The sequence below is a fragment of the Rutilus rutilus genome (genome assembly GCF_951802725.1).
Source record: "Rutilus rutilus genome assembly, chromosome: 10".
NCBI classification, from domain to species: Eukaryota; Metazoa; Chordata; class Actinopteri; order Cypriniformes; family Leuciscidae; genus Rutilus; species Rutilus rutilus.
The window spans coordinates 21417807-21434403 of NC_140215.1; the positions used below are offsets into that span (position 1 = coordinate 21417807).

Here is a 16597-nt window from a genome sequence, read left to right on the forward strand (position 1 = left end):
ATAACAATAAAAACCTTCAAAAAGACATGACTGCATATTTTACTATTAAGGCATCCTATGAACCATTGCAAATTATAACAAATAAAACAATGACAATAGAAAACTATTGACATCAGTACAATATAAACAATCTTAAAAGTCAAATATACTACCATTCGAAAGTTTGATGTCGGTAAGATTTTATGGTTTTGAAAGTCTCTATTTGAATATATTTTAAAATGTAATGAATTTCTGTGATTGCAAAGCTGAATTTTCAGCATCATTACATTATTCAGTGTCACATGATCTTTCAGAAATCATTCTAATATGGTGCTCAAACATTTGTAATCAAATGTTGAAAGTTTTGCTGCTTAATATTTTTGTGGAAACGTGACATTTTTTCAGGATTCTTTGATAAACAGTACGCTGAAAAGAACAGCACTTATTTGAAGTATAAATATTTTTGCAACATCATATATGCCTTCATATATGTTGATCACTTTTCATCAACTTAATCCCTACTTGTTCAATAAAAAATAAATTGTAAAAATAAAGTACTGATTCCAAACATTTGAACTAATGTACGTATAAAATAGTGCAAAATATTCAAATATATAATCAGTTTGAGATAAGATTAGGCTAGTATTTTTAAAAACAATCTTTCTGGAGAAAATGAATGTGATTTTTACTTTCAGAAGCCACCCACTATACATGATAAGGTAACACTTTATTTTACAGTGTCTTTGTTAAATATATTACATGTACTTACCATACTAATAACAGTTACTTATGCATAATTACATGCAAATAGCAATCAACCAAATCCTAATCCTACCCTAACCCTATAGTAAGTACATGTAGTTACTTAATATTACACAGTACTTAAATATATAATTACACTGTAACAAAAGACACCTTAAAATAAAGTGTAACCCATGATAATTTAAACAAACATATAAGCAGCTTCATTAATCTGCATGAATTATCTACTATACACAACAGCCATGCAGCACTATCAAATTAACTTGAATTCTACATTAAAGCTGATTCAATCTCTCAGTGAGACGGAAATGAATGCTGGAGCGTTTCAACATATATTTAGAGAAAATTACCAAGAAGCAGCTTTTTTCATTCACACAAAGATCGCACCACAAACAGCAACTAATCACACACACACACACACACACACACACACACACACACACACACACACACACACACACACACACACACACACACACACACACACACACACACACACACACACACACACACACACACACACACACACACACACACACACACACACACGTCTAGTAACAAATAACAAAATAAAATTTCACCCAATGCAGAAAATAAATCAAAACACAGTGAAGTTCAATGGCATGGTTGTACAAACTCCCAAAATCCTGTTTTAGCCATCTCACAATCCCATAATCCACAGCACCTAAAAACAGCACCTGTTTTTGTATACTGCTTATGAAATACAAGCAGTTTTCTAGTTCGTAACATAACGCTTCTAAAGCATCTTATATTGACTAGGTTTTACACTAATTTGATAAGACAAGAACATGCTTTAACCAACCCTTTCACTTAGCATTCATTTAACATGTCTATTAATTTTGACAAAAGTGAACGTGCACCAGATTAATTCAGATATGACCGTTCCCTGACCAAGGTCCATTAATTCAGTTTTTGGTTTAACAGCTGCGATTAATGCTGATGGCAGACAGCCTCATCCATCACCACAAGAGAAGCAGAGAGAGAGAGAGAGAGAGAGAGAGAGACACATGCATTTCTTTCTTCTGTGGAACTCAAAAGTTTTTATTTTTTAATTTTTTATGTACATATAATGAAATTCAATGGGGTCCAATCATTGTATGATTTTCATTGATATACAAAAACCACTGAAACCATCTAGAACGACATCAGGGTGAGGACATTTTCTCGTCATTTTTTTTCCGAACTCTTTATAAGAGAGACAACACTTTATAATAAATAATTTATTTTTTATTTTTTATAATTTAAACCTATTTCATAAATTCACAAATAATACATTAGGTATCATGAACTAACAATAAACAGTACATTTTTTTTAGTAATAATATGATATTGTGAAATATTTTTAAAACAATTGATTTCTGTGTTAAGATATTTTTAAAATGTAATTTTCAGTATCATTACTTCAGTGTCACATGATCCTTCAGAAATCATTCTAATATGCTGATTTGCTGCTCAAGAAACATTTAACACTACTATCAATGTTGAAAATGGTTGTACTGCTTAATATCTTTGTAGAACCTATATTTCACATGTTTCCCTTCCTCACACATCTTTTGCAGTTTATTCCCCTCCTCCAAAAAAATCCTTCCAGCACCTCCATCCCACTGTGACACGCTGAGCCCTCAACGGGCAGACCCAACGGTCCAAGCGTGAGTCATCCCTCAAAGTGCACATGCTTCATAAGATACACTTGTCCAAAAGTAACAGTGAGGAGGGGAGACAGAAGAAATGAGGCCACTGCTCGAAAAGCCAAAAAGATGAACTAAACACCCCGAGGAGATTCCAGGCGCTGTAAGTCCTGCTAAGAGAAAGGCGGCAGAGGGGAGACGGGAGAAAAATGGCACAACACATGGAGACCAGAGAGATTGATAAAGTTGAGAAGAGCATACAGATTCTCCATATCTGATGGAAAAACAACTGATAGGGAGAGAAACTGGAGAAATCCCATTAATGGGTTAGAATGTGAATGCAGACAGAGAAAGAGAGCGAGAGCAGGAGACACAGGGGCCCCTGGGGCCAGTCACTGGCCCCGCTCCTTCTCTGACGTCTCTTTTGTCTGCCATTTTTTTTCTCAACATCACCGGCTAATTCTGGAGGCAGAGCACCGGAGGTTCACATTGTTTCCATGGCGCCAGTCTTGTCTCCTGGATACGGTGATGTGTCACATCAACTCTTTTCTCACCACACGTTTTCCACAAAGTGCCACCACAATCTGATCAAAACCTGAAAGATTCACACACGCTGAGGACTGAAGTCTTTGCGGAGTTATGGGGTTTCGAACGACTGTTAATACAGCTGTGTCAGTCTGCTGCCAAAGTATACGGCTCACCACTGTGAAATAACAGTGTCCTGAGATATCACTGTGTCTACAAACAAAAACAGACTCGCTTTGCCCCAAACCTACAAAGACAAGTGCTGTTGGTGATCTTGCGTGTGTGTTCATGTCCGAGTCTTGGCCACCTACCACACTGAAATCCAGGTTTTGCTCGATCCACTCCTGGCCGTCCTTAAACTCGCTGTGGAGGCCCATTATGTAAAGGGTATCCAGGGCGTCTACTATAGTGGCTCCCATCTGGGAATTACCTGCGAAGAAGAGGATGTGAAATATTTACTGAATACATATGCACCACACTAATTAACATGTAAACAAACTTAAAATTACATAATAAGGCCCATTTGATGCAAGCAATATTCATTTGCATTAGTGTGAAACTAAAGGCAGAGCATATTGAGGAAAAACAAACCAGTGGATACACTACCATTAAAAAGCATGAGGTCAGTAAGATTTTTTTTTTTTTAAAGAAATTAATCATTTTATTCAGCAAGAATGCATTAAATTGGATCAGAATCACAGTAAATACATATTTAGGGTCATTTCTGTGTACACAACCAGAGGTCCCCAGCTAAAAATTTAGATTTTGATAATTTTTTTGTCTGGTGATAAAAATACAAAAATGAAGAAGAAAGCCAAAATATTAAATGTCATGGATGAATATTTACTGAGTAATGCACAGTTTTGTAGAGGGGGGTCCAAACCTCAGGTGAAAATTTTAATTTTGTCCCCCCTCTACAAAACTGGATTATTCAGTAAATATTCATCCATGACATTTAATATTTTGGCTTTCGTCACAATTTATATTTGTCTTTCTTCAGAAAAAAATATTAACAAAATCAGAAATTTGAGCTGGGGATGTTTCTGAAATTTGGTTGATTTGACATGGAATGACCCTATAATTAAAAAAGATTTCCAATTCAAATAAATGCTGTTCATTGAGCTTTCTATTCATCAAACAATCCTGAAAAAAAATTTATCACTGATACTCCTAAATAAGCAGCACAACTGTTTTCAACACTAATATACTGACTTGCTACTCAAGAAACGTTTCTTATCATTATACGTTTAAGTGATTTCTGAAGGATCATGTAAAACACTGAAGACTGGAGTAATGATGCTGAAAATTCAGCTTTGACATCACAAGAATAAATCACATTTTAAAGTATATTAAAATATATTAAATATAAAACAGTTTATTTTAAATTGTAATAACTTTTCACAATATTACTGTTTTTAATGCATTTTGATCAAAAAAATGCAGCACTGGTGGAACTTCTTTCAAAACCTTTTTTTTTTTTATCTTCCCAAACTTTTTGAATGGTAATGTACACTTTCTATTTCCAGAGGACATTAGAGGAATAATTATGATTGTATAAGGTAAAAGACTGAAATTTAAGTTCCTATGGTGTGTTCGACTTAAAGTGCCCCTATTATGGATTTTTGAAAATGACCTTTCATGTAGTGTGTAACATAGCTCTATGTGAATAAAAACTTCCTGCAAAGTTTTAAATTTGAAAGTGCACCGTATATATAATGTTATGGTCATTCAAAAGTAAGAGTCGACTCTGAGTCAATGAAATGAATCGTTTTTCAAAAGAGTCATAAGCCGTTTCGTTGTGACATCAAGACGAAACATTAGCATGTTGCCCGCCCACTTATTGCGCGCGCAGACACCAGGGAAAACTTGAACCTCAAACCTGCAGCTGATTCCTGTGGATGCTGGATAGCATCATGTCGAGAAGACGCTGTGCTGTACAATGTGAAGGTAAAGCCAGTTTTTTCCCACTGCCCAAGGACGAGCATGTGAAGAATCAGTGGTTAAAGTTAATCTTTACCACGATATCACAGGAGTATAATCCTAAACTTTTGCTGTTCGCTTCATTTTACTGAAGACTGCTTCTCAAATCTTGGAGTTCAATGCAGGATTCGCAAACCGCTTGCTCTTGAAAGATGGTGTTCAAAATACTTTTGAGTTTTATATTGTGTAGGTCTCCTGCTAACTGGCTAACTCACGTTATCACTGTCTTACTGAAATACTTCTGCTAATCAGTTGTGGGCCACTATTACCTAAAACTGTGTCTATTAATGCAGATTGTCTGTCGTTCTCACTACTGTGAGGAAAGATTACGCATGGAGCAAGATTTGTTTTACCAACGTTTATGTTACATCAGTTATTCACACTAGAGCTCGGCTAATGTATTGCATACATGCACTGTTATTGATAGAGTTTCCACAAGTTCACCGCAATAAATTAGAAAAATACTCGGTACATAAATAAAGTAACGTCAACTTTATAAGTAAAATAATCGGTTTGTTGATGGACGTGCACTTGTTAATGCTGATAGTGAGGAATTACAGTTGCAACATCTCATAATGTACCTCAAACTGAGTAGCGTTTCACTGAGAAAAGTCCTGCTCGAGTCGTCCTTGCGATGGAGGTTCGGGTTGAATAACTAGTCCTTTCAGAGTGTTTCATGATCGGACTCACGCTCGCATTGATATGATAAAATCGACGTCATTGTTCGTTACTGTGTTAAGTTTACAGTGTAGGAAGCCTCAGGACACGCAGAGCTAACGTTGTTATGGCAATGGGTGTTTTTGTTTTCGATGCGCGCTGTACGCGGTAGACCAATCACAACAGATTGAGCTTTCTGGCAAATCAGAGCAGAAGTAGCTCGTGGAAAGGAGGGATTTAGAGAGATTGATTCATCTGACGAGTCGTATGAGAATCACTGAAAAATGTGGTGATGTGCAAATGTATATTATGAGAAAATGAAACAGTTTTTTGACCTTTGATGCATGTAAACCTGTTGTAGGAGCCTCCAAAACAACATTAGGAAACTTTAAAATAGCATAATAGGGGCACTTTAAAGTGGCGCTGCGCAGACCAATCGGTGTATGACACCAATAATCTTCCCTTCTAGTCAGTTGTTAACCCCTGCGAATGGATCATTAAGACAGTGAGTTGAACTTAAGAAATGGATCAGTCTGATTTGTGAACTGGACCAACTTCTTCATTTGAAAAGATCTAATTCAAATGAAGGATTCAGACATCACTACTACGAAGGAGAGCTAGAGCAGATCTCAAGATTTAGCAGAAACTTTACATTGTATTTGTGTTTTAGTATTTTCAAATCCGTGGAAAGCCCCTGTAAAACGATCCTGTCATGATAAAGAGCCCCGTTTAAAGTTCAAGATCAGATTTCAGCAATCCTGTTATTCCACAAATAAAACTAATTTCAAGAGTGGAAAACTGATGAGACATGTTGTGTGGCATCTCGCTCTCTATCAGTCTGTAAAAGTTATCATCATCATTATTGTCAGGAACTCTAAATCACTCTAAAAATATCCAGAAGCCCTCAGCCTCTTAGCTTTTCTAATCTGTCCAGACTGCTGCTTCAGTTTGTCCAGAGGCTCCCCAAATGGTCCCAGCCCTTAAAAAGAAAACCACAAACACTTTTGCTTTTCATCCCTCTTTTTACAAGACTTAAAGCCCCGTCCTCTAAGACTAGGCTATACTTAAATTTACTGCCTTCCTCTTTATCGCCCTTTCCATTTTCTTTTCTTTTTCTACACCTTTTCGTTTTACTATGGAACCGTCACCAAAGATGTATCAGTCCCTCATTTGCAAGTTCGCCAATATAACCCAGATAAAATAAAATTAGTCAAAGAAAACAAAAAAGTTGCAAAAAAAATAGATAACACAAAACCCACTGAACTGGCTGCACATTAATCCCTCACCACCTCATTTACACTCCCATAAATACACTTGACCAAAATCCACACTCTTTGGCTCTCTCAGGCCTCATCATACTGAATGAATCTTGATTGGCATTTACACAAGGCTGGCATTCTGGATGCCAGACTTTGCTGGTGTAAATCAAATTGGACTCAATAAAGTTACTTGGGGAATTCCAATGGTAATCAAACCAGGCTTCTCTCTCTGCTTCCTACAAGCCATCTTTTCATCCCACGCTCCCCCACTTAATGTCATCCTTGCCAGTTTAATTTGGTGACAGATTGCAAGTTGTTCTAATATGAACACGCAAGTGGTAGCCGGCATGATGATTTCATTGTTCAGATTGTGTTTTTCTTCAGATTCTTCATCTTAAAAGAGAGAACCAATGGAGAGGTTTTCAGTGGTGGAGAGGGTTATGTAGTAAAATGCAGGGGTGTGTTTGTGACTCTGGGTACTTATTTATACCAAAAAAAAAAAAAAAAAAAAAAAAAAAAGGAAGGAAGGAAGGAAGGAAGGAAGAAGAGTTTTACTTCATTGTATCTCCAAGCCAAAGACATGAGTCAGAAGGCTTTTTCCCTCTATCTGTCTCATCTCAAAGATATATCAAGGGAATGCAGTGGGGGAGAGAGCCAAACCCCATCCATATCTAACAGTTTAGTGCTCACCATTTCTGCTGCCACTGATTCTCCCTGGACCCTGAACGCAACATCTGCTGTGCTCATCAACAAACTGCTCTGGCTAAGTGTGTGCAAGAGAGAACAGTAGAAAGAAAAGAGAGAGTAATGTACAAGAGACATTAGACCACACAGATGGAGTTGTTGGAGATTATCTTATATATACACACACTAACATTAAACAGATTTTGGTGGGTAAGAATTTTTGGTCACACTTTAAAGATTAGGGTACAATTCTCACTATTAACTACCACTTTTGTCTCAAACTCCTAATTACTGCTTATTAATAGTTAGTAAGATAATTGTTAAGTTAAGGTATTGGGTAGGATTAGGGATGTAGAATATGGTCATGCAGAATAAGGCATTAATATTTGCTTTATAAGTACTAATAAACAGTCAATATACTAGTATATGCATGCTAATAGGAAACTAGTTAATAGTGAGAATTGGACCCTAAACTAAAGTGTTGACGAATTTTTGTTTTATGTCTTTGAAAAAAGCTTCTTGTGCTAACCAAGGCTACATTTATTTGATAAAAATGTACAGAAAAACAGTATTATAACAAAGTAATCACTTTCCATTTTAATATATTTTAAAAATGTCTTGTAAAAAAAATAATAAAATGATATATTTTAAGTAGCCAGCCATTACTCCAGTCTTCAGTCACATGATTCTTCAGAAATCATTCTAATATGCTGATTTTGTGTTTAAGAAATATTTCTTAATATTAGAAATGTTGAATGCAGTTGTGCTGCTTAATATTTTTCTGGATGATATTTTTCTGGATGATGAACATATATTACTCAAATATTGTGTAACCATATAAATGATGGTTAATCATTTAAACTTCAGATCAATTTATTGTGTCTTCGCTGAATAAAACTATTAACTCATAAATTTTTTTTAAAAAAATTAAAAAAAATTCTCTCACTCCAAACCTTTGAACAGCAGTGTATAAACAGGCTAAAATATAAAGATCTATAAGAAAATTGTAATATTGCCTGACCAGGCTATTTAAAGCACTTTTAAATTGCTTCAGATCAGACCAGAAAGACCTACACTTAAAATCCACAAATCAAACAGCTCCAATTTTAACCTAAGCATTAGTAAGGCACGTACTTTGTAGGTTTGAACTAAACACCATAAAGTCTAATTGCCTTGTGGCTCTATTCTGTATGCAGCAGCAGCATCTCTCTCAAGGAATGTTTTATGATCACCAATTTGTACTCCATAAAGTGCATTGAGACCAAGCGCAAAAAGAAAAAAAAAACATTTCCAGTGCAATTTCCACAAATGGGCCACGAGGCCGAAAGCAATGCTGAACTCTAGATAACAGCCAATTAGTGAGCTGGTGAACACGGCCGCTGTGATAGGCTGTTAAGATGCATCTTGATATGAGTAACCAATGACCTTTCATTGGTTACTCATATCAAGATGCATCTTAACAGCCTATCAATGTTTTGCGGGGTCAAGTAATCACGCTTCTGGTGAATCAGCGCATGATGAACCCAATGCTGAAAAATGCTGAGTATACAGATGCAGTAAGGCTGAAAGGCATCTCAAAATTCAATGTTTACGTAACATCCTGTTGGTGGAATATTTTTTATTTTTTTTAAATCTGAAGCAGTGGTTTTATTCCTATTTTCCAATTTATTGCTCAGTTTTTACCAAGAAATAAGCATCATAGTGATGATATATTTGCTTGGTTGTTTCTAAAGCTCACTTGATTTTGTTCCAGAAGTGGCATTATGATTCTAAGTAGTGGCATTCTTAAAAGCCTGTCTTCATATAAAAACACTGCCCAGCATTTGCCTTCAGTGTCGGAGGTTCTTCATCACATTATGACATGCGTGTTAGATATTACCGACTGCTTCAGGGTGGACAACTTGCCTTTTTCCCCCAAGAAACTTAACTTTGCTGATGCTCTTGAAACGAAAATCCAACATTAATTTCAAGCTCCAGTGCAGTTAACGCTAAGGATATTAGATGAACCTTTTAAGGTCACAAACTTATTTCTGCATTTCCTCCCCCCGAGAAATCTGACAAGCACAAGGAGAAAGGATCTGAAGCAGAACATGAAACATACTGTATATTCTGACCAGATAAAACGCTGCACTGTCAGAAGTGATCACCTTCAATCATCAGACTGGCCCACTATAGAGCTCACGTCCACAGACATGCTGCATGTTGTCTGGGGGCATGTACATTTGCTGGAAGCTTTCGGCTGCGGTTTTCCATCATTTCTGCATTTACTTTTATTTCGTACAGTCTTAGCCATTACTTATCCGTACAGGCTCAGATTGCAAACCCACTGAAGCGTGACTGGAAATGTGGGTGCTGCAAATGAAACTACAGGCGGATCTTAGCTAGTGGAAAGTAGTAGCGGGATTCTGTAAATATTGAGAGAACGCAACACTGGAAAGCTCGAGTGTGCGTACTGTGAATTTGCCATGGATGAGGAATTCTTTTGAAGTTTGGTCAATTGGAAATGAAAACAAATCACATATATTTGAACTGTGCGGTTTCCTGAGGATTCTTTTCTCTTGTATTAATCCCTTTCCAATTTTCGTTGTGATTTTAAAATTACAATGCTTAATACCACCGGCCTCAATTTGCCAAGATGTGGCCGCAAAATGTCACACCGATATTAAAAGAAAAGTTCACTGAAAATCATATTTAGATCCTCACCCCAATTAAGTGTGTCAGTGAAAGAATGAAATCACGTTTGCCTCATCAAGTATCAAGGTCACCATTAAAGCTAAAGAATAGCTTACGGTCTTGTTACATTATGAATTTTGCTGTGATACAGTAAAATGCTAAAGCTTATTATTATCATCAGTGCTTATATTCTTATTTCACACATTAATACACACAGTTAGTTTTTTTTTATGGGTTTTGTGTTTTAATGTTTGCTTATGCTCACCTAGGATGCATTTGATTAAATACAGTGAAAACAGTAATATAATGAAATATTATTACAATTCAAAATAACTTTTGTACTAATATATTTTAAAATGTCATTTATTCCTCTAATGGCAAAGCTGAATTATAAGCATCATTACTACAGTCTTCAGTGACACATGATCATTCAGAAATCATTCAAAAATGCTGATTTGCTCTAGAAACTTTTCTTTTTAGTATTTTTGTGGAAACTTTAGTATCTTTGATGAATAGAAAGTTTAAAAGAACAGCATTTATTTTAAATAGGATTTTTTTTTTCTGTAACAACGTAAAAGTCTTTACTCTAGCTTTTGATCAATTTAATGCATCCTTGCTGAAATAAAAAAAAAAACAAGCAAAAAAAGTTTTACATGGTAGTTATAGTAAAAATATATGGCATTACTACCCACTCAGCAGCAGCGGATGACAAAGGATAATAAAAAAATAAATAAAAAACTACAGAATAAAACTGAAATAATGACCATGGCTCTCCATTTGATGGTATATGGATTTTTTGTATAAATCTGGGTGTACAGCATTTACTTTTCTCAGTAGTTCTTGACTGTTGCTTGTTAGATTGTATGAAGAGGCATCTTGGGTAAAAGCAAAGGCGGACAGACCAACATCAATGGTCTTTTAGACAGTAAGCTCTACATCATAGCTAGGAATTTCATGACTGACAGTGTAGACTGGCCATTTTAAGTCAGCAGAACACAGCTATCATGCTGTCCTCATTTACATGTGAAACTGAAATAATACTGCAGAAACCTTGCACTAATGACAGCAGTCTAAAGCCTGGCCTGGAGTCAGATGTGGCTGGGCAAAAGCCTGCTTGATTCTGTACTAGACAGCTGCCAGAACGCTCACACTGCAGGACTGTGAGCCACAATTAAGGACGCAGGACTTCAAAGGTCAAGATAAAAAAAACTCTAAGGCACTTAATGAGAATCTCACACTAAGAGTTACAAGATGATTTTCCTCCATGACAAAATATATTTTACGCCTTAAGTCTAAAAAGTAAAATGCAAAATAAAAATAAAATACCAGCCAGGGTAGACTTGACTGCATTAATGTATCAAGGCAAAAAAATTGGGCTCCAAAAGATTCATTTACCTTCTGATGCAATTAAAAAACTCACAGCCTTGATTAAATTTTTTGTACATTTTTTTTTACAGTAATCTGCGCTTTTCACACTGTAACTCACACACACATATAATCACAGTCCATGTACAGGTGCTCTGGTCAAAATAACACATCGGCACTCAAGTCACGTACATTCAGCTCTCAAGGGCACACTAGTGTCTGTCTGTCTCTCATGATCTCTTAATGAATAACTATACAGACATTTCAACAGCTTATTTCCATCACAGTGTCTCCTTTTTCACCAAACCTCTGCCTCCATCCTGCGCTCTTCTATCTCTGCTCTGTTTGTAATTTGGTGTTTGCTGTGCTTGCTGTCAGTCACTGGTAAGTGGCTGATGAATATTTACTGAGTCACAGCACTTTGATGAATGGCTGTAGTTGTGATGCCGAGGGAGAGGAGTGATCCCTGTTTCTCAGACACGCAGACTCTTGCACCATTTTAATGCTGCAGAGACTCACGGGGCACACCATTATCCGGGTGGTGCAGCAAGAACAGGGTCTGTATCTTGTTGGAGAGTAACCGATTAAAAAAAATAGCAATGTCACCCATTTAACGAACAACAATTTTCAGTAGAAATACTGCAGCTCAGACCAGAGCAGCTTTTCCAGTTAACAGCAATTATTTGAATGAGAAAAATAATAATAATTTGAATCACTGCGCCCACGCCTGCAATGCATTTTACAATTATTTTTTTAAACACTATTATTATTATTATTATTATTATATAAATTCACAAATATTATATTTAATCAAATACGGCCATTTATGAGTATGTTTTTGATTCAGTTATTATTATTATTATTATTAATAAATTATAGTGCTTATGTGCCAAATAATTACTGTTCTGAATTATTGCAAAAAATAATTAAAGAGTTGTTCAATGGAGTGTACACTAAAGTAAAATACAGCAAAATAAATGAAAAAAAAATGATTTTTTTTTGTACTGTAGCTACTGCTTCTGTATTAACTGCTTTGAAACGGTCAAGCTACAAGTTTCCCAACACTGCTATGTCATGACTTTTGTTCCCCTTTTTTCTCCTTTTTCCATTTCATTTCCAACTCTTTTTAGTGCTTTGTTTCTAGGTCTCCTCTAACATGTCAAGGGCTTGCGTGCATTCCTGGTGGACTGCACAGAACCGAATTTGTGCGAATTCCCACCTGCGCTTGGCATCTTCTCATCTATTAAAAGTTTAATCCCAGCAGAACCCTGGTAGAGCGGGAAAAGCAGCAGGAATTGAGCTGGAATCAGTCAGTCAGTTGGGAGGGCTTGCAGCATTTTCTTTGTGCCAGCTGGAAACATGCTAACTCAAAGTAAGCCTCGCAACACTAAACAAAGAACAATACTTAAGTCACTTCAGAACAGTGCTATGGGCATGATATTGATGTGTGTGCAAAAGTACATATTTTTAAAAACAACTCGTTGGAAGTTTGCCTGAACATCTAGTCGACTACTAGGTCTTAAAAAAAAAAAAAAACACCTGTAAAATTAGGGTTTCCTGACAGGTACAATTAAAAAAAGACCATACATCTAGATGAACTAGTCAATTGGTGGTGCTTGAGGAGATTCCCGCTTCCATGTGTAAAGCACTTTGAGTACCCAGAAAAGCGCTATATAAATGAAACAATGAATCCCTATGAATCCCCTTGAAGCTGCAGAAAGCGGTGGTCTTTAGAAATTCAGCTATGAAAGCAGACATCATGCAAGATGTGTAGGCTATATACACGTATGATTTATGGTACTACGCTTTGAGTGTGACACATGCAGCCCTACCTTTCGCGCATACTAATTTATGCAGGGTGAGTTCTGTTCTCAAAGAATCCATCACCTCAAACTCAGACGGCAGAGCTGGCATGACCTAACTTACTGAATGTGTTTGCTGTCTGTAGGAAGTGTTGTATTGCTGGGGACTAGACTTTTGCCAAGCGAGAATGCAATTTGCCTGTTTTTTTACAGCTATACTATGTACTGTTGTGGTGTTTTTGAGGTATTCAAAATCCATGATCCACATTCATATAATGATATTTAATTGAGGAATATATATATATATATACACATATATACAGCGGGGGAAATAAGTATTGAACACGTCATCATTTTTCTCAGTAAATATATTTCCAAAGGTGCTATTGACACGAAATTTTCACCAGATGTTGGTAACAACCCAAGCAAGCAATACATACAAAGAAACAAACATAAATAAATTCAGAAATTAAGTTATGTGTAATATTGTGCAATGACACAGGGAAAAAGTATTGAACACATGAAGAAAGGGAGGCGCAAAAAGGCATGGAAAGCCAAGACAACTGCTGAAAACTTACAGTAATTAAAAAGCAATCCAGCCCTCTGTCAGTTGAAATTAATAACAGCTGGTTCAGTCCCAAATGATGGCCTACAAAAAGGTCTCATTGCCAAGGTGTCACACAAGCCCCATCTCATGATGGGTAAAAGCGAAGAGCTGTCTCAAGACCTTCTCAACCTAATTGTTGCAAAACATAATGATGGCATTGGTTATAGGCGCCATTCTAAGCTTCTGAATGGTCCAGTGAGCACTTTTGGGGCCATAATACGGAAGTGGAAAGACAATAATTTCACCATAAATTTGCCTCGACCAGGTGCTCCTCGCAAGATTTCTGATAGAGGAGTGAAAAGAATAATCAGAAGAGTTGTCCAAGAGCCAAAGATCACTTGTGGAGAGCTTAAAAAAACCCTGCAGATGGTACTGTTGTCTCAAAGAAAACCGTAAGTAATGCACTCCACCGCCATTGCCTGTATGCACGCTCACCACGCAAGACTCCATTACTGAAGAAAAAGCATGTTGAAGCTCATTTAAAGTTTGCTGCACAACATTTGGAAAAGCCAGTGAAATACTGGGAGAATATAGTGTGGTCACATGAGAGCAAAACTGAACTGTTTGGATGCCATAATACACATCATATTTGGAGGAGAAATGGCAGTGCACATTACCCTAAAAACACCATACAACTTGGTGTTGGCTCTTGGACAACTCTTCTGATTATTCTTTTCACTCCTCTATCAGAAATCTTGCGAGGAGCACCTGGTCGAGGCAAATTTATGGTGAAATTATTGTCTTTCCACTTCCGTATTATGGCCCCAAAAGTGCTCACTGGACCATTCAGAAGCTTAGAATGGCGCCTATAACCAATGCCATCATTATGTTTTGCAACAATTAGGTTGCGAAGGTCTTGAGACAGCTCTTCGCTTTTACCCATCATGAGATGTGTCTTGTGTGACACCTTGGCAATGAGACCTTTTTGTAGGCCATCATTTGGGACTGAACCAGCTGTTATTAATTTCCACTGACAGGGGGCTGGGTTGCTTTTTAATTACTGTAAGTTTTCAGCAGTTGTCTTGGCTTTCCATTAGGGATGCACCGATCCGATACTCAGTATCGGTATCGGCTCCGATACTGCCATTTTTGGCGGATCGGGTATCGGTCAGACAAGGCCGATCCAAATCCGATATTGTGCGTATACTTTTCAGTGTTATTGTTAAGCCCCACAAAAGGCACACAAACATTATAAAGCACCATAAGTTTTCGTGCACAATATTATAAGTGTTCTGAAGCCATTATATAGTATAATGTGAGATATAAATTAATATTTAAGTCGTTAAATTCAAGATCAGGTAAACGTTTCCCTCAGCTGCGCTGTCAGTCATTCTTCATTCAAACAGCGCGTCGCGTTCGGTTACAACAGTTAACACAATGAAACTCTCTCCAAGATGATTCAGTGTTCCTATTATTATACTTGATCTGTAGATAAAGGTCTATGGTTTCGCATAAAACAACTCTATCTTGCTGGACTTTATTGCTGTACCTTAATCATGTTACTTTCTACCGGGTGTCTGTTAGATCACAACACTGGAGTAAAGTCAGAGCACTATTTGTTCTTCACGCGCACAGTAACTGAAATTTAAAACTGTTAAAAGAAAATGCTGAATAGACTATTGCATAGATAGATACTGTACAATACATTACGCATCAATATGTATTTTCTTTGTGCTATAAACTTTTCAATGCGGACTCGACGCGCTGCGCGCTGTGACTCATGTTGCTTCAAGCGCATCATTCTGCGCTCGGGATGCGCATAAGCGCTTTGTGCCGCTCTGTATTGGAGCCTTTCATATCATAATACAGTGACGCAATGAAACAATATCAATAGCCGTTCTTGTTCTGTCCTATCTATTATGTTGCTACCTCATTAAACAGCTGTGCTATACATTTAAAAAATGTCTAAATTTTATTGTAGGCTATAAAATAATTTATATTTTTTATTTTTGTTGTTGTTTTTCATGAATGTATTTTACAACAATACAAAGAGCAATGTGTAAAGTTTTACCAGATTTAGTGTTACATTTATTGTCTCTAATTTGTTCCCCACTAAACATTTTTTTTTCACAAAATGTTCAAATTTTATACAATTATTGTGCACTCGTGATTTTTTTAGACTAAATTTTACTGCTGAATTATACACTAGTCTAGTTTATAATAGCATTTATGTCAGATTATGATCATATATTTTTTGTTGTTGTTTTTCTTTTTCCAGTTCTTATTATCAGTTCAACACAGAGTTATAGAAATTCTACTTGATTAAAAAAAAACTGCGCTGGTATCGGTACGGATCGGTATCGGCCGATACTCAGAATTTTTGGGATCGGATCGGATCGGTTCTGAAAAAATGGTATCGTTGCATCCCTACTTTCCATGCCTTCCTTCTCTTCATGTGTTCAATACTTTTTCCCTGTATCATTTCACATTATTACACATAACTTAATTTCTGAACTTATTTTTGTTTGTTTCTTTGTATGTATGGCTTACTTGGGTTGTTACCAACATCTGGTGAAAATTTCATGTCAATAGCACCTTTGGAAATATATTTACTGAGATAAATGATGACGTGTTCACACATGTCAAGTATATTTGTATAGCGCTTTTCACAATACAGATTGTAACATGTATAATATTGTATTTGTTAAAAACTGA

The 16597-nt window shown here is 36.5% G+C and overlaps 1 protein-coding gene across 2 annotated transcripts in view; it reads right to left on the reverse strand.

Annotated features, from left to right (window-relative positions):
• Positions 1-16597, reverse strand: part of man1a2 (mannosidase, alpha, class 1A, member 2) — an 87722-nt gene that overhangs the window by 26343 nt on the left and 44782 nt on the right. For both annotated transcript variants that reach the window (XM_084422174.1, XM_084422173.1), the window contains exon 5: positions 3227-3345. In XM_084422174.1, the coding sequence (XP_084278300.1) occupies positions 3227-3345 (119 nt within the window). The remainder of the gene's footprint in view (positions 1-3226; positions 3346-16597) is intronic.